Raw genomic sequence first — 19786 nt, 5'->3', positions numbered from 1 at the left:
GTGGTTTCAATGAGAGGGCAGTCGCTTTCCCCTGACACAGACACGACACACACACACACACATTTTACTATCCTAGTGAGGACTAAACAACTGATTCACATTCAAAATCCTATTTTCCCTAATCCCTAACCATAATCCTAATCCTAGCTCCTAAACCTAATTCTAACCCTAACTCCTAAGCCTAAAATAGCCTGTTTCCTTGTGGGTACCGGTGAAATGTTCCCACAAATGTCACACACACACACAGTTTCTAAAAAATTTCTGTGCACAAGAAGCATCATGGAGAATTGATATAGAACAATAGGCTCAAAAGACAAAAGGACAAATATATAATATTTACTTAGGGTTTAATTAAAAGCCAGGTGAAACATTAAAATACTGAAACGGCAAAAAAAGTATATTTTGTTTCCTTTTTCTTTTCCTTTTTACAAATCAGTGGTTAAAAAAAATATTACAAAGGATTATTCAAAACATTTTTGCAAAAGCAGCAAAACATTCTGATTGTTGTCTTTTAAAAAAGCCCTTAATATGGTATGTACGTTGTGTGTTGTGTGTGTCTGTGTGCTTTTTCAGTTTCAGAAACATATGAACACAAGCAGTTAAGACCAATATTCATTTGAAATGAGAAGAGGGAAACAAAAGTGCATATTAATACTATGTATAAGTCACACTGAAAATGTCACAGAGCAGAGATACACCTACAACCTACCAAGGCTTCTGTCCCTCCCAGCTCTCTCCGTCCTGGGCGAATGACGCATTCATGTGCTAATTGGAACTATTAAAACTCTAAAAAATGTGTGACTTGTCAGGGGCTCCAAGTCAGGGGCCTTATGCACTGTGTACCCCACAGCTACTGTAGACTACTGTAGGCCTCAACAACATAGCCCCTTTGGTACACAGCATAGGATGGCGGAATCATTGGTCAATCCACAGGCACTAAGAGACAAGGAGGAAACCCGCCTGGTCCAATGTGTGTGCACATGTGTTTTTAGCCTGCATGGTGGGTGCCAACCTGAACCCAGAAGGCATTGGTTTAGAGGCCCCTCCTCATATGTACAGTAAGCCTATAGAGTACCATGGTACGATTCATAATCGTTTTTCCACCATTCATTTTTACCATAGGAGATTTTAGAAACACCTCAGATATGGGCTGTTTCGTGTAAATCTCTCTAGGACAAGGTGACTTTTATCAAAATATTTGCCTGTATTTATCCCCCAAAAAAAAAAATGAAATGCTAATGTGGCTATCATAAAGAACTACAAATGCTTTGATGATCTGGGCGAGACTGCCAAATCGAGGCAAAGGTAAGAATATCTGGATTAACTATCTAATGTTAGCTAAATGTAGTAATGAAAAGCGTCAACATTTATATAAATTGACAATTATGTAAACTGTTTTGTGCATGTTTTAAATTGAGACAAAACCAGTTAGCAAAGGTGTCAGTTACAGATGACGTGCATGAGCTTGCAGGGATTTGTAGTCTTTCATGATGTCTACTTTGATGCTAATTAGAATGTTCAAATCTGAAAGTAAATAGAGCTAAATATAGTGATACAATTTATTTTAAGTGTTTCTAAAATTCACTAAGAGAAAATTTAATGGTGGAAAAAATGATCGGAACCATATCCCTGTTTGACCGCTAGAGGCTCGACAAGAGGGCGCCAGCATGAGGTCATCTCAAAAGGCACAGGAGACGCCAGACCAGGGGCAAACAAACAACAAGGGGTTCTCTGTCAATAAGCGGCATGGTCGAAAATATTCTTCAAATTCTCAGCAATACTCATGTTTTCTTTGGACAATACTACACTCTTGAGCTGATGCAAATTAAGGTGATGTGAAAGTGACATCAAAAGAGTATGGACTTAATGTGACTTTTCAAATGACAGGTACAGAAATGGGCCAATAGAGGGCAATGTGGGTCAACTATTGACGGCTGTTCAAAGCCAAAGATCCACTTCGTAATTTGTTTCCCTGTGTATACATGCATTTCAGCCCAATCAAAACATTCCTCTCACTGTAGCTCCCAAGGCTGCCCGATGTATAAATAGGACATTCCCAAGGTGTATGAATTCATATAGCGTTAGAACGTGAGCACAACCTACGTACTGTACCAGCACCCGAGATGTCAAATCCTGGGGAAACCATGGTCCCACACCTGGTAAAATACTGCTTTTAACACTGTACAAGAAGCAACACATCTTGCTAACATCAATAACCATTGTCATTAGTTACTGACATGCACACACATTCCTGTGTACCCTCAATGTCATGATGAGATCCCCAATGATGTTACATTTCGGCTGTACTCAAGCCAACTGAACTTTTGAGGATAATATTATATACAATTACAATAGTATGACTGACTTGAGAGGCTTCACACATAATGGACAGAGGCTTTCATTTCAGTCACTAATACTACGATACTACAGCTGAGCCCGGGTTGCCTTTGTATGTGAGCATGACGAGATAGATACACACTCAGTAGAAGCCCTAGAAAGCCACATGGACAGTTGAAGGGAGAAAGGAAGGTCCCATGCTACAAAATATCACATTTTTAAAACAACCCGTTAAAGAATTGTCCATGCCAAGCACAAAACAGTCAGAGCTAAAAAGACCACAAAAGGAAGGAAAGTGCAACCCGATACTGAAAAACTGAGAAAAGTGCATTTACAAAACCAAAATTAGGCCATGATGCAAAAATAATAACCACATCCCACAAGTGTTGAACAGCATTCACACAAGGCAACCAGTATTCTCATAGTAAGCGTTCGCATCCCCTAGATCACAGGTGTCTAAACCTTGATTTCTAGGGCATTCCAGAGGGTAATCGGCTAGTTTTTAGTGGCAGACTAAATCAGTTTCCCAAACCGAAACAGACTAAGAGAACATACAATACTAACAGCCCCTTCACCTACTAACTTAAGGCCTGTGTTTCCACTGACCACCCGAAGACCCAGAAACTCTCCGGGAGTAGCGCTGGGGTCTGCATCCCCAGAGGGTAGACTCAGACGTGGGAGGAAGGCGAGGGAGAGGCCTGCCTCTCTGGCCTGGTTGAGTGGGTGAGACTGGGTGTGTAAGCATTAAACATAGACTGAATCAATCAGCTCTACTATTATCCTTTGTAGAACCTGTCTGCAACTGTATACCACTACCTTACACTGTACATTTTGAGTATACTCCGATTCCTAATAGTGGATGTACACTTCCATGAGGGAAGGCTTTGTAGGGCATGTCTACCATTAGTAAGACAACTTTAATAGCTCATCCTTGGGGCACTGAAAGGGGACATGGAAGTCAAATAGCTCTATGTTCCTATGTCAACTCCAGATTAATGTTCCAATATCCTAGTCCGAAATAGGGGCGCAAGGACTATTTCAGTGTTCCAATTCCAAATATGCAGGTTTGCAGTTTTTTTGGGGGGGGTAAAAATCAGCCCAATTCTCACTTGGGTCTCGTGAGATCCTATCGCATAGCTATTTCAGTAGCTGTTGATGACTAGAACACGCATCCTGTGAAGAAAAGCTAAAAATAAAAAAATACACGTTTCACGCCATCCATCTATCTCCCACAGTCACCTGGGTAAAGGCGGGGTGGAAATCTCAAACCCACAAATAGAACGAAGGTGGTAAAGAGAAACATGTTACAAAGTCTTCTTTTTTCCCACATAACTACCACTTTTGTGCAAAAAGAAGGCAATTCAAATACAGTAATAATGCTTTGTTAGTTATTGGTTTCTTCTTCTTCCAACTTGCCTGTTGTAATACAATGTCTTGCATTCATTAAGATCTTGACGGTGCCGTGGGTTATTAAGATGTTCTCGGCAGCCCAAAATCCAACTCCATAGCACTCAACTAAAAGACAGTACTACACATTCCCTTTGTTAACAAAATGATTGAAGCGGCACACTCCCTCACAACGAAAACAGAACTGCACTCTGCAGCGCAAGAAATCAAAAAAAGCAAGTGAAATATTTGGTCTAGCGCGGCATTGAAAACGACAGAATGTCGTGAAATAAATGGAAAGATTCAACTTCAAAGCGTAGCTCTGCTCATACTGAAAAGACTGAAATTCATAATACTATGAAAATATTCACTAACATTAATGTCTATTAGACACCTTTTAATAAGAAAAAAATAATCCTAGTGCAGCACATCTGAATGTAACACTATATGGGTAGATTGAAAGGTTTCCGTATATTAACACTGATGAAGGGCTGAGCAGACATAAACCCCCCAAAATAGTGGACCGAAAAGACAGGTACAAGTGTAAATGTGAGTGTGTATGTATGTATGTTTAAGTGTGTGTGTGTCATAAACATACGGTCTTTTTTAGTGGACATCCTGAGCGCCATTTTCAATTCCAGCTAAAGGAGTGGAAGTCCTGCAGTGGCACCTGGGTTTTACCTGACATTGCAGCTTTATAAAAACATACTGAGAGGGGGGGGATCAAAAAGTTTATCTTCCTCTATTCCTTATTCCCTTCCTCCCCACATTTGCCATGTTATGGAGGAGGCAAGGAGAGGAAGGCAAGGAGACAGGAGGGAGGGAACATGTCACAGCCTCATTTTTTTGGTATAATACATGTGCTTTCAACACTCAGTGAGGACAAAAGACTACAGTTGACTTTCAAATACAGCTGTAATAAAATAAAGTTAAAAGACACTAGAATTAAGGATATATGCAGGCAGTTTGCTCCCGGTGAGGGTTGATGATGGAACCCTGAGCAGTGCTGCCCCCTGTGGTACGGGGGAGTTAAGGCAGGCTGGCTGAGGGGCACCCTAGTGGTCAATTAAGACAGAGCAAGAAGAAATCTGTTCAGTTCGGCTTCTTACTCCCTCCCATGGCAGTGGTATAAAATAGTCCTCTGATCCAGAAATGCTATCAAGTGTTCACTTTGAATGTCATTGAGGGGGATTTGTTCAGCACCGTTGGCCTCTCCTCTTGGTGTTATGTGGGGGATCACGATGGGTGCTTGAATCACAAACCACCACCTTTGCTTGAGCAGGTACCTCAACCCAGACTAACCACCTCTACTGCCCCTCCCTTGCACAGCTGATTCTAGAACAGAACCTCCAACACGGAGCTTCACTGGTATGAAACCCGGGAGAAAACAAAATGGTGTAAAACCTGTCCAAAGTGGATGACAAAGTCTGTGGAAGAGAAGTCAGACAGGCATAGGTGGTGGTCAGAGAGACTGAGGCAAAACACCCAACTCTGGGATGGGCTCTACTCTAATTTAAAATCCCTAAGCGAAATAAAAACAAACAAAGCATCCTTCCATGTGTGTTGAAGCAGAGCTGGCGCCCCCTGGCTTCTGGTCTTGTCCAGTGTGCTAACAGTCTAATAGACGTGAAGGCAGAGGTAACCTCCCCATAGGGGAGTCTTAGCAGTGGTCTGTGGAATGGTCTTTAGCTTCTGTGTGACTGAGGGGCAGAGAGAGAGAGAGCCCTTTTGTTCCCAGTCTCGTCACCCCCAGGCTGGTGGGTGGATCTCAGGGGGAGGAGGCAGGACTGGACTGGTCACTGAGGCCCAGCTAGGTGAGACCATCTTGGGCACAGAGAACTGGACTGGTCACTGAGCCCCCCCCCCCATACACAATCGTACAGAAGGGAGACTTGGCTCTCACGTCATGGAGAGGTGGTAGACTCATAGCTGGCTCCCTCAGTCTGGGGTGAGAGGTCAGAAGCAGGAGGGGTCATGGAGGGGTGACAGCCTCAGGAGACATGGGGCGAGGAGGACGGGTTTCTCGAGAAGCACCAGCCTCTCTTGGTGCGCAGCTTGCGTAGGATCTCCTCCTCGCGCTCGCGCTCCTTCTGAGAGCGCAGGTAGCGGTCCTCCTCCTTCAGGAACCACACCGGAGGCCACCGCTGCTTCTCAAAGTGCCTCTGGTTCTCTACAAGCAGAGAGAGAGAGAGGGGGGGGGGAGAACATAAGAGATGCATAAAAAGACATAGAAAGAGAAAGAAAGCGTGAATACAAGGGACCAAAAAGTAACGTTAGAAACAAGTGAGAGATGGGGAGCGAAGTTGGGGATCGGAGGTGAGACTGGAGGTACAAAAGAGATGAAAAATGTAGAACAGAGCGGACGAGGAGACACACACAGACGTAGAGAAGAGAGAGGGAATGCGGTCTGTACCTGGAGACATGACCTTCATGTCTTTAGGGAACTTGCGACATACGCTGTTGTAGTTGGTGCAGATGTGATGGAGACACCAGGCAGACAGCTGCTTGGCATTGTGGAACTGCAAGGGATGAATGAATAGGTGATCAGTCCATCAAAAAGGTCCAATGGAAAAAAAAGACCTCAAACTTTCTTACTTTACAAATAAGAAAGATGAACTTGAATGGGAAGTGGACAAATGACTTTTAAAGATGAATGTCACCTGCCATTGTAGAACAAAGTTTTCTATAGTTGGGTATCTGATATAGGCCTGAGCTATAGGGTGGTCCGATCCTTCTTGGATATCAATTAGAATGTTCTCTCCAGTGAAATAGTATTTTCCTAACAACAGAATGTAGTAGTATGTGTATTATGTGTATTGCAGTAACAGTGTCATCAGTACAACTGTCATTCAGAGTATACGGTACGTGTAAAGACTCACCTGAGCCAACTCCAGGTAAGCCAGCACCTGTCCGTCGATGTCCACTCCCTTCATCGCCCACTGGAGCAGCTCATTCACAGCATGCTGCTCTGTGAGGGCAACAAGGCGTGGCAGACACAGCCGGTTGGATAGGACGATAAGCTCAATAGGCTCCAGGTCAGGACAGGGCGAAAGCAGCCCACAGTACATGAACTCCAACACTGCACGCATACAGGAGCTACTGGTGTCAGGGATGGACACCTGGAGGAGGGGGAGAGAGGGGAGAGAAAGTTGGATAGAGAGATTCAAATTTTGTGAATTAGAAAATAATAACACTATGTCTTCTAAACTCAGCAAAAAAAGAAACGTCCTCTCACCGTCAACTGCGTTTATTTTCAGCAAACTTAACATGTGTAAATATTTGTATGAACATAACAAGATTCAACAATTGAGGCATAAACTGAACAAGTTCCACAGACATGTGACCAACAGATATGTAATAATGTGTCCCTGAACAAGGGGGGGTCAAAATTAAAAGTAACAGTCAGTATCTGGTGTGGCCACCAGCTGCATTAAGTACTGTAGTGCATCTCCTCCTCATGGACTGCACCAGATTTGCTAGTTCTTGCTGCGAGATGTTACCCACTCTTCCACCAAGGCACCTGCAAGTTCCCTGACTTTTCTGGGGTGAATGGCCCTAGCCCTCACCCTCCAATCCAACAGGTCCCAGACGTGCTCAATGGGATTGAGATCCGGGCTCTTCGCTGGCCATGGCAGATCACTGAAATTCTTGTCTTGCAGGAAATCACAGAACGAGCAGTATGGCTGGTGGCATTGTCATGCTGGAGGGTCATGTCAGGATGAGTCTGCAGGAAGGGTACCACATGAGGGAGGAGGATGTCTTCCCTGTAACGCACAGTGTTGAGATTGCCTGCAATGACAACAAGCTCAGTCCGGTGATGCTGTGACACACCGCCCCAGACCATGAAGGACCCTCCAGCTCCAAATCGATCCCGCTCCGAGTACAGGCCTCGGTGTAACGCTCATTCCTTCGACGATAAACACAAATCCAACCATCACCCCTGGTGAGACAAAACCGCGACTAGTCAGTGAAGAACACTTTTTGCCAGTCCTGTCTGGTCCAGCGACGGTGGGTTTGTGCCCATACACAACGTTGTTGCCAGTGATGTCTGGTGAGGACCTGCCTTACAACAGGCCTTCAAGCCCTCAGTCCAGCCTCTCTCCATCTACTGTGGACAGTCTGAGCACTGATGGAGGGATTGTCCATTCCTGGTGTAACTCGGGCAGTTGTTGTTGCCATCCTGTAGCTGTCTCGCGGGTGTGATGTTCGGATGCACCGATTCTGTGCAGGTGTTGTTACACGTGGTCTGCCACTGCGAGGACAATCAGCTGTCCCTCCTGTCTCCCTGTAGCGCTCTTAGGCATCTCACAGTACGGACATTGACATTTATTGCCCTGGCCACATCTGCAGTCCTCATGCCTCCTTGCAGCATGCCTAAGGCATGTTCATGCAGATGAGCAGGGACCCTGGGCATCTTTCTTTTGGTGTTTTTCAGTGTCAGTAGAAAGGCCTCTTTAGTGTCCTAAGATTTCATAACTGTGACCTTAATTGCCTGTCTGTAAGCTGTTAGTGTCTTAACGACCATTCCACAGGTGCATGTTCATTAATTGTTTATGGTTCATTGAACAAGCATGGGAAACAGTGTTTAAACCCTTCACAATGAAGATCTGTGAAGTTATTTGGATTTTTACAAATGATCTTTGAAAGACAGGATCCCGAAAAAGGGCCGTTTCTTTTTTTGCTGAGTTTAGTAGTAATTTAAGTGATAATGCCAGTGAAGCCGGTGTTTGTAGGATATATTGGCATGGGTGTTGTTAGGTCTGAGACTCAGTTTATGAGTACAAATTTGTTTACATCCCTGTTATTGTGCATTTCTCCGTTGCCAAGATAATCCATCCAGTTTACAGGTGTGACATATCAAGAAGCTGATTAAACAGCATGATCATTACAAAGGTGCACCTTGTGCTGGCGACAATAAAAGGTCACTCTAAAATGTGCAGTTTTGTCACACAACAATACCACAGATGCCTCAAGTTCTGGTGGACATTCCTGCTCACTGAAGGAATGTCCACCAGAACTGTTGCCAGAGAATTGAATGTTCATTTCTCCAGCATAATGTATTTTTTTTTAATAGAATTTGGCCGTATGTCCAATCGGCTTAACAACCGCAGACCACATGTAATCACACCAGCCCAGGACCTCCACATCTGGCTTCTTTACCTGCGGGATCATCTGAGACCAGCCACCCTGACAGTTGATGAAACTGAAGAGTATTTCTGTCTGGAATAAAGCCCTTTTGTAAGGAAAAACTCCTTCTGATTGGCTCATGTGAAATCCATAGATTAGGGCCTATTAAATGTATTTCAATTGACATATTTCCTTATATGAATTGCAACTCAGAAAAATCGTTGAGATTGTTGCATTTATATTTTTGTTAGACTGATATATAGTCCTATACTGTATATAGATGTCCTAGCCTACCTCTTTCAGGTAATACATTCAATGCAGTATTAGCCTTATATTTAGCTAATTCATGATTGGTTATGAATAATAAGCTTCTAATGTATAACCTGTTGTGCAAGAAACAGACACAAGCACCTTCTGCATCTAATTCAAGTACTATATTATAAGAATGTCATTAGAATGGTGAAGACAAGGACAACAAAACATTCCATTTAACTGTTGAAAGCAAGGAAGGAAAGAAGCAACAAGAGGGAGAAAGAGAAGGTAGGCTAATAGCATTAGGGGAAACATTATAAAAGCTATATATGCGTCTACCTGCTAATTATACAAATAGGCCATATTATATTTCAAAATTAAAATCAAATTCAATAGCCTATACTTGTAACTTGTGACTTTGTAGGCTGCATGTGCTAAACCAGAATCGCATGTTTTCTTCTGCCTTATCCTGGTTTGAACGACGTGCAAAATTCCAGTCCATACAATACAGTATAATACAGTTCACACTCAAAAATATTAGCCTACTGGAGAAAGTTATGTATTTACCCAGGAGAGATAGCCACATCTATGGGATTTTATGTTTTTCTGTCGTTCGTAATATGCAGTAGCCTACATCATCTACAGTGCATTCGGAAAGTATTCAGTCCCCTTCACTTTTTCCACATTTTGTTACTGTTACAGCCTTATTCTAGAAGGGATTACATTTTTTCCCACCTCAATCTACACATATTACCCCATAATGACAAAACAGAAAGATTATTTTTTTGCAAATGTAATAAACTGAAAAATATTTTTTTTGATACCTTTCTCCAGATCTCTGCCTCGACACAATCTATGGACAATTCCTTCGACCTCATGGCTTGGTTTTTGCTCTGACATGCACTGTCAACTGTGGGTCCTTATATAGACAGGTGTGTGCCTTTCCAGTCAATTTAAATTTTCCACAGGTGGACTCCAAGTCGTAGAAACATCTCAAGGATGATCAACGAAAACAGGATGCACCTGAACTCAATTTTAAATCTCATAGCAAAGGGTCTGATTACTTATGTAAATAAGATATGTTTAAACATTTTAATACATTTGCAAAAATGTCTACAAACCTGTTTTTGGTTATGGGGAATTATGTGTGGGCTCTGTACTGCATTTGGTATTTTTTGGGCTTGGGCTCATTAAAGGTCATCAATGTAGGGCTCATTAAATGTATTTAATATATATCTCATCAGGCTCAGGTAGCATCAGGTTAGATTTTTTAATGCTCTAATCAAATCCAGACATATTTACATGCTTTAATGCTTTTGAATGACACTTCCTGTTTTGGCGGGAAATACCGGGTTCCCTGGGAGAAAAGTGATTTATTCTCCGGATGGAACATTTGTAAAATACCGGGAAAATATTAAACTCTAACACCAACCTTCAATGTAAGGGCATGGGTGGGTGGATCACGTAAGTAAAGTGATGTCACAGGAAGTAGCGTGGGGGAATGGGGTTGTGCAAGGTGAAGGGCAGTCCGTCTCCAGTCGAGTAGAACCTTTTGATCCTGCCAGAGATGAAAGCTCCGGGCCCGCCAGGGAGGCGTTGACGCTAGCTAGCACTGTGGCTAAGGGTAACAGCCTCAAAGCACCCCAGAATAACCCCACTCGGCCAGTCGCTGCACGTGTCACAGAAGGCTTGGATGTCATTGTGGGACAAAGCTAAAAGCAGAGCTGTGGGATGGACCGAGGAGAAAACACCTCTGACTGGACCATTTACGTAAGCACATCCAAAACAGAGCAGTACACACAAAAAGAAAAGCTAATGCGTCCCCATATTACGGATAAAACAAGTACAAAAGTACAGCTGCAGAAAATAAGGTAATATTCGCTCACTGTTTGCTTCTCACTGTGTCCTGCTCCAATAAGATTGTCTGCTGTTGGAGCAGTAGCACACAGGCTGACCAGAGCTACCCATACAGGCAGAATGGGCTGGGCTTGAGGTGCAATAGACATGTGGCTGTTTGGTTCTTTGAAGATTTCGGTTCAGGAAAACAGTTAACCTCTCAGGAACACTGGATCAGTGTTAATTTTGTCAACAATAACCATGGTGAAAAATACTCTTCAACAACCTATTTTTCCTGACTAAAACTATGGCGATAATCAGTCGAAATGCCCTGCAAAAAAAAACGATTACAAATCCCTTCTCACTTTAGTTGACGAACATCTAACGAGACGAGAATTCCATGTGAGATCAATGGACCTATAATTTGACATGAAGCTGCTTTTCAACAGTTATGTCCAATCCTAAACATGCATGCAGCATATCATCTCATTGGCAGAATTGACATCTTTCAGTTGCACGGTCAGATTGAGCTGATCTGCCCAGCCCTCCTACACAGCCCCCAGGTGGTCACTTCAGTCACTCGTCAATCTTTTGAACTGATGCGAAGCCAGGTCCTTTGACTTGTAACTAACCTCAACTATACTTAAAAATATAAACGCAACATGTAAAGTGTTGGTCCCATGTTTCATGAGCTGAAATAAAAAGACCCCAGTAATTTTACATACAGACAAAAAGTATATTTCTCTCAAATTTTGTGGACAAATTTACTTACATCCCTGTTAGTGAGCATTTCTGGTTTGCCAAGATAATCCATCCATCATTGAAATTGATGCATGTTGCGTTTATATTTTTGTTCAGTATAGAAGCGATGTTAAACCTCTCACTTTCATGTAGGCTATTTTTGCTTTTATCACATCTGAAGTTCTACTTTTCCATGTGCGTTTCTATTCATTAATCTGTGTTTCCTGCTCTCGTGCGGCGGTCCTCGAATGCGAGTTGTGGTTGCCTTATTCTACTGGGGAAATTAATGCTATTTGTTGAATATTAGGAGGACAGTAATAGTTTTGGGGATTTTTGGAAAGCTCAAATTCTACCCTTTAAGGAAACAAACTTATTTACCCCCTTATTGGTTAAGACGGGGAGAAAATCAGAGCTGTTAATTGTACAACCTGTAGCCAAGGCTTTAAGCCTATATGGTTAATTATGGCATTAGTTACAATCAGCTACAATATCAATGTTGCCAGCCAATCTATACAAGGGGAAAGTAGGCCTAATTGGACAAGGCCATCTGCCTAAATATTCATTATTTAATAGAAAAAAATACACTGACTATTATGTGACTAAAATGGTTGTGACTAAAACTAGCCAAACATTGCCTTGAGTTTTAGTCGACTGATAATGACTAAAACTAACAAAGGATGAAATGACTAAAATGTGACTAAGACTAAAAAGGTATTTTAAGATTAAAACTAAATCTAAAATAGCTGCCAAAATGATCACTGCCCCACTGAAGAAAATTGACGGAGGAGAAGTTCTGTTAAGAAAAAGAAAGTACCAGATTCATGAAGACTACTCTATCCTTAGTGCAGTGTATGAGTTGACGGTAGGCCAAGACCCCCCTGAAACTTGTTCAGAACCTGGAGAGGAACCAAGTGTGTTTCTCTCCTGAGAGGAGAGCAAACAAAGGCACACTTATTCCCACAGCCACAGTGACGGCCAAGGAGTTTTACAGGGGGCGATTTTGGGAGGGATAGAAACAAAACTGCTGAGACTGCAGATTGCACCATCGGACCATGGTAACCCCTTTCTCATCATCTTCTCCCACCCGCCCTCACACACATGCGCACACACAGAGTATACATTTCTAAAAACGTCAGGGAAAATGTATGGAGTAAAAAGTACATTATTTCCTTTAGGAATGTAGTGGAGTAAAAGTAAAAGTTGTCAAAAATATAAATTGTAAAGTACAGATATAAAAAAAAAACTACATGAGTATTTTTAATGTTTTATTTTATTTAACTAGGCAAGTCAGTTAAGAACAAATTCTTATTTACAATGACGGCCTACCCCGGCCAAACCGCCCTATGGGACTCCTAATCACAGCTGGATGTGATGCAGCCTGGATTCGAACCAGGGAAACAGTGACGCCTCATGCACGGAGATACAGTGCCTTAGACCGCTGCGCCACTCATGAGTTTACTTTTAAGCACTTACAACCTCTGATACCAACATCCCCTCGAAGTGCCTTATTGCTATTAAAAACTGGTTATCAACGTAATTAGAGCAGCAAAAATAAATGTTTATAATACATTATAACTGTGCTTAGCGTAAGTTCTGACCAAGGTAGTGATTCAATTACATTTTTTGTTTTACATGTCATCCAGCAATGCCATGTGGTTCAGCCCAATATGTTGGTCAAACGGTGGTATTAAAAGAACATGACATTTAAAAAAAGTCTCGGAGCAGTCTCAACACCACTATTGAGCAATGCCATGTGGTCTAGCCAGGAGAGGGTTAGAGGTGGGTAGAGCTATGGGAACCACAGGGGTCCTTCCCCAGTCCCAGGGGTGCCCCTCACCTGCCTGTCTCTGTGCCAATTAAGAGAATGTCAGCATGGCAGTGACCCTTTATCATGGAGGAATGATCAAGGTAGAAACACAGGTGGACGCTCCTGTTCAAAGTTCTCTTGCCCAGACAGAGGAGCGGGGAATGTATGGACACAGCGCTAGGTCACCAGAGACAGGGAGACATAGGGAACGTTATGGGGGCCCAGGGCAATTTAGGGATTTTCCTGTCATTCAGCATCCTTTCCCAACTCACCCTCGTTGGTTTAGGAAGTGATTGGTTGACAGAAAAAAAGGAAATGGAGACAAGTAACTTTAGAGAACACGACAGAGAAAAGGTAGCCGAGGAGGGGAAAAAAGTTGAAGTAAGCGGTGTCAAAATGTCAAACGGCACGTCGTCAGAAACCAAACCGCCGTTACCACCATGAGAAAGAATTTGAAAGAAAGAGAGCAAGAGGACCTGGAGAGTGGTGGCAGTAACACCTCCTACCATTATACTTCTGTTGCAAACGTACACTGTCCCTCCCTCCCTCCCTCCCTTCACCCCTTAAATCGTGTCTCCTGTCACCGTTAGTCTTGTGTGAGAGGAACGTGACAGGCTTTCACACTCAACTAGTCAGAGATAAGCCACTGGGCACACTCACACACACTCACATGGAAAACCACAGTTTTGTGATTTTTCTATTAGCTTTAATTTCTATTCGTTTTTTAGATTTTTATTTTAAATTCTGTTGAGTTTCAGTTAGTTTTCAAACTTGATTCACTCATTTTTATTTAGTTTGAGTTTAATAAAATAATTTCTATTTTGTTTTGATATTTTTTGTGTTATGGACAGAAAGTAGCCTTGCGTGTAGAAGGCTAGGAGTCATTTATGTGTCGTAGGCCTATAGTTTGTGTTTTTCGGATGTCACTTCTTGCCACTGGGTGATGGGTCAAGTCATAAGTTTGGTTTGTAAAATATACTAAGAGCTGATCCGGGAGGACCATGGACAATGAGCAGTAGGTACCAGTGTATATGGTTCCACTGGCACAGGTCTGTCCAGCAAGAACAAGTCCAGATGTCGTTAGAAAAGGTTTATTACAGATAATGGTTCTTTAATGGATGACTCATCCTTATTCTGACTGGACATTCTGTAGTGGTTGCTACCAGCCTTAAGCAAGCAACTAAGGTTTCTTATTCCATTTATGGCCCTTCGACTCTCTACAACCTACTCCTATTTTCCAGTTAGGTTTAAATTATAAATCAATCTTAAAGTGACTTGGATTTAAAAGGATAATCGTCATTGTCCAACTCAGACTCAGACATTTCTGCCGCGCCATTGAAAGCTATGGCCAGCTCTGGAGGTTGAGCAACGCATGCTGTCCCTTGTTGGAGAAGGGGTGATAGAAGCAGGCTGATATGCCCATAAGCGAAACAGTCAGTCCTTTCTTGATCCATCGGTCTACACACAGGGTTATTTTTCATGGCTCTTTCAAGAATCTCATTAACTTCCTGAGTTGCTGTATCCATTTGCAAAACAATCAAGTCGTTTACTCTAGCAGTGACAGGACTTTTACATTTGGGATCAAGTGTTTGGTCGAATCTTCTGAAGGCTGGCTAATCTTGTGGACTTGCCAGACTGGAAGAATAAATTAACCAGTGCTTCTTCTCTTTTTTTAAACTCATTTGAATTAGGTTGTCATGTTTCTGCTCTTTTAATGCAAACTGCTAACGTTGGTTGTCCTGACATGCAGCTACTATTAGCTGTTGGCTGTCTTACCATGTCTTTATCCTGAAATTGTTTGGATGATTCTTTGAGTGCTGTTCAGATGAACTTTGATGAACTCCTTACTCATCATCAGAAGGGCATTCAGACCAAACTATCCAATCAGGGAGGGGCTTATTGAGTTTATTGTTGGCAGGACCAGAATAGCAGTGTTTTCACAGCACCGCATGAACACGAAGAGTGAGTCTAAAAATATGTGTGAAGGAAGTGAGAGTGGAGTGTGGCGAGTCAACTCAAAGGGAAAGGTGTTAAAGAAGGCACTGTGCTGGCTGATGGCAGACAGATAGAAATCCAGTCTCGCTCAAACGGATAAAAAAATTTTTTTGTTGCTTTGCTTAGCAGCAAGGCCGTGGAACAACCGTTTTTTCAGGCTCCGCTCTATTCAGGAGGAAAATAACTCAGAGAGGTGGTCAGGGTTGAAAAGAAGAAAGAAGAAGTGAAACTCCACACACTTTGAAACAGAGGCTCAAGATGAGTCACGGTACAGTACACCAGTACACGGTTTGGCCAGAGACTCCAAAGACCACTCTTCTCCACGCGCACCCATCACTCTGACAAAGACACATGCTTCTCCACACGCATGCTTCTCCACACGCACCCATCACTCTGACAAAGACACACGCTTCTCCACGCGCACCCATCACTCTGACAAAGACACACGCTTCTCCACGCACACCCATCACTCTGACAAAGGACGCACGCTTCTCCATGCGCACCCATCGCTCTGACAAAGACACACGCTTCTCACCCATCGCTCTGACAAAGATGCACGCTTCACCACGCGCACCCATCACTCTGACAAAGGAACGCTTCTCCACGCACACCCATCACTCTGACAAAGACACACGCTTCTCCACGCGCACCCATCACTCTGACAAAGACACACGCCTCCACGCACACCCATCGCTCTGACAAAGACACAGGCTTCTCACCCATCGCTCTGACAAAGACGCACGCTTCTCCACACTCACCCATCGCTCTGACAAAGACACACGCTTCTCACCCATCGCTCTGACAAAGACGCACACTTCACCATGCGCACCCATCACTCTGACAAAGGACGACTGACAAAGGACGCACGCTTCTCCACGCACACCCATCACTCTGACAAAGACACAAGCTTCTCCACGCGCACCCATCACTCTGACAAAGACGCACGCTTCTCCACGCACACCCATTGCTCTGACAGACGCACGCTTCTCCACGCGCACCCATCGCTCTGACAAAGACACACGCTTCTCACCCATGCTCTGACAAAGACGCACGCTTCTCCATGCGCACCCATCACTCTGACAAAGATGCACGCACCCATCACTCTAACAAAGACGCACGCTTCTCCACGCGCACCCATCACTCTGACAAAGACACACGCTTCTCCACGCGCACCCATCACTCTGACAAAGACACACGCTTCTCCACGCGCACCCATCACTCTGACAAAGACACACGCTTCTCAACACGCACCCATCACTCTGACAAAGACACACGCTTCTCCACGCGCACCCATCACTCTGACAAAGACACAGGCTTCTCCACGCGCACCCATCACTCTGACAAAGACGCACGCTTCTCCACGCACCCATCACTCTGACAAAGACACACGCTTCTCCACACGCACCCATCACTCTGACAAAGACGCACGCTTCTCCACGCACACCCATCGCTCTGACAAAGACACAGGCTTCTCACCCATCGCTCTGACAAAGACGCACGCTTCTCCACACGCACCCATCGCTCTGACAAAGACACACGCTTCTCACCCATCGCTCTGACAAAGACGCACACTTCACCATGCGCACCCATCACTCTGACAAAGGACGCACTGACAAAGGACGCACGCTTCTCCACGCACACCCATCACTCTGACAAAGACACACGCTTCTCCACGCGCACCCATCACTCTGACAAAGACGCACGCTTCTCCACGCACACCCATTGCTCTGACAGACGCACGCTTCTCCACGCGCACCCATCGCTCTGACAAAGACACACGCTTCTCACCCATCGCTCTGACAAAGACGCACGCTTCTCCATGCGCACCCATCACTCTGACAAAGATGCACGCACCCATCACTCTAACAAAGACGCACGCTTCTCCACGCGCACCCATCACTCTGACAAAGACACACGCTTCTCCACGCGCACCCATCACTCTGACAAAGACACACGCTTCTCCACGCGCACCCATCACTCTGACAAAGACACACGCTTCTCCACACGCACCCATCACTCTGACAAAGACACACGCTTCTCCACGCGCACCCATCACTCTGACAAAGACACAGGCTTCTCCACGCGCACCCATCACTCTGACAAAGACGCACGCTTCTCCACGCGCACCCATCACTCTGACAAAGACGCAGGCTTCTCCACACGCACCCATCACTCTGACAAAGACGCACGCTTCTCCACGCGCACCCATCACTCTGACAAGTGCTCTCGCCTCCCACGCCCTTTTTCAGAAGTCTCTTTTCAACCTCTCTCGTTTTGTTTTCCTTTCACTCGTCGAGTTTCACTTCTTCTTTTCAACCCTGACCACCTCTCTGAGTTATTTTCCTCCTGAATAGAGAGGAGCCTGAAAAACGGTCATTCCAGGGCCTTGCTGCTAAGCAAAGCAACAACAAAGAATTGAACTCCGTTTGAGCGTCTGTGTTAAGTGCTACATCAAGTGTCTTGCCTCTGCTCCATTGAGGCTGGCTCAGCCAGACATTCACCAGGCAGATTTTTATTTTACCTTTATTTAACCAGGTAGGCTAGTTGAGAACAAGTTCTCATTTACAACTGTGACCTGGCCAAGATAAAGCAAAGCGACACAAACAACAACACAGAGTTACACATGGAATAAACAAACATACAATAGAAAAAAATCTATATACAGTGTGTGCAAATGAGGTAAGATTAGAGAGGTAAGACAATAAATAGGCCATAGTGGCGAAGTAATTACAATTTAGCAATTCAACACTGGAGTGAAAGACGTGCAGGAGATGAATGTGCAAGTAGAGATACTGGGGTGCAAAGGAGCAAAAAAATAAATAACAATATGGGAATGAGGTAGTTGGATGAGCTATTTACATGTGCAATGATCTGTGAGCTGCTCTGACAGCTGATGCTGAAAGTTAGTGAAGGAGATATGAGTCTCCAGCTTCAGTGATTTTTGCAATTCGTTCCAGTAATTGGCAGCAGAGAACTGGAAGGATATGAGGCCAAAGGACAAATTGGCTTTGGGGGTAACCAGGGAAATATACCTGTTTGAGCGCGTGCTATGGGTGGGTGCTGCTATGGTGACCAGTGAGCTTTGATATGGAGCCAGTGGTTTTGGCAACGAATTTGAAGCAAGGGCAAGCCAACGAGAGCATACAGGTCGCAGTGGTGGGTAGTATATGGGGCTTTGGTGACAAAACGGATGGCACTGTGATAGACTAAATCCAATTTGCTGAGTAGAGTGTTGAGGGTATTTTGTAAATGACATCGCCGACGTCAAGAATCGGTAGGATAGTCAGTTTTACGAGGGTGTTTGGCAGCATGAGTGCACGATGCTTTGTTGCGAAATAGGAGCCAATTCTAGATTTCATTTCGGATTGGAGATGCTTAATGTGAGTCTGGAAGGAGAGATTACAGTCTAACCAGACACCTAGGTATTTGTAGTTGTCCACATATTCTAAGTCAGAACCGTCCAGAGTAGTAATGCTGGACGAGCAGGCAGGTGCGGGCAGAGATCGGTTGAAGAGCATGCATTTAGTTTTACTTGCATTTAAGAGCAGTTGGAGGCCACGGAAGGAGAGTTGTAAGGCATTGAAGCTTGTCTGAAGGTTAGTTAACACAGTGTCCAAAGAAGGGCCAGAAGTATACAGAATGGTGTCGTTTGCGTAGAGATGGATCAGCAGCAAGAGCAACATTATTGATGTATACAGAGAAAAGAGTCGGTCCGAGAATTGAACCCTGTGGCACCCCCATAGAGACTGCCAGAGGTCCGGACAACAGGCCCTCCGATTTGACACACTGAACTCTATCAGAGAAGTAGTTGGTGAACTAGGCGAGGCAGACTCAAGGCTGTTGAGTCTGCCGATAAGAATGTGGTGATTGACAGAGTCGAAAGCTTTGGCCAGGTCGATGAATACGGCTGCACAAGTATTGTCTCTTATCAATGGCGGTTATGATATCGTTTAGGACCTTGAGAGTGGTTGCGGTGCACCTATGACCAGCTCGGAAACCAGATTGCATAGCGGAGAAGGTACGGTGAAATTCAAAATGGTTGGTGATCTGTTAAACTAGGCTTTCAAAAGACCTTAGAAAGGCAGGGTAGGATATAATTAGGTCTGTAACAGTTTGGGTCTAGAGTGTCTCCCTCTTTGAAGAGGGGGATGTGCACGGCAGCTTTCCAATCTTTGGGGATCTCAGACGATACGAAAGAGAGGTTGAACAGGCTAGTAATAGGGGTTGCAACAATTGCAGCGGATAATTTTAGAAAGAGGGTTGTCTAGCCCAGATTGTCTAGCCCAGCTGATTTGTAGGGGTCCA

At 44.1% G+C, this 19786-nt stretch overlaps 1 protein-coding gene across 4 annotated transcripts in view; it reads right to left on the bottom strand.

Moving 5' to 3' along the window:
• Positions 1–330: 330 nt before the first annotated feature.
• LOC112263394 (rho-related BTB domain-containing protein 2) overlaps positions 331–19786 on the bottom strand; it is a 98982-nt gene continuing 79526 nt past the window's right edge. For all 4 annotated transcript variants that reach the window (XM_024439561.2, XM_024439560.2, XM_024439562.2 and 1 more), the window contains 3 exons: positions 6603–6842; positions 6137–6242; positions 331–5893 (listed from right to left, as the gene is read on the bottom strand). In XM_024439561.2, coding sequence (XP_024295329.1) covers positions 5715–5893; positions 6137–6242; positions 6603–6842 — 525 coding nt within the window. In that variant the 3' untranslated portion in view covers positions 331–5714. The remainder of the gene's footprint in view (positions 5894–6136; positions 6243–6602; positions 6843–19786) is intronic.

This window comes from Oncorhynchus tshawytscha, linkage group LG12 (assembly GCF_018296145.1).
Source record: "Oncorhynchus tshawytscha isolate Ot180627B linkage group LG12, Otsh_v2.0, whole genome shotgun sequence".
NCBI lineage: Eukaryota > Metazoa > Chordata > Actinopteri > Salmoniformes > Salmonidae > Oncorhynchus > Oncorhynchus tshawytscha.
This window is presented reverse-complemented; position numbering and strand designations above follow the sequence as displayed.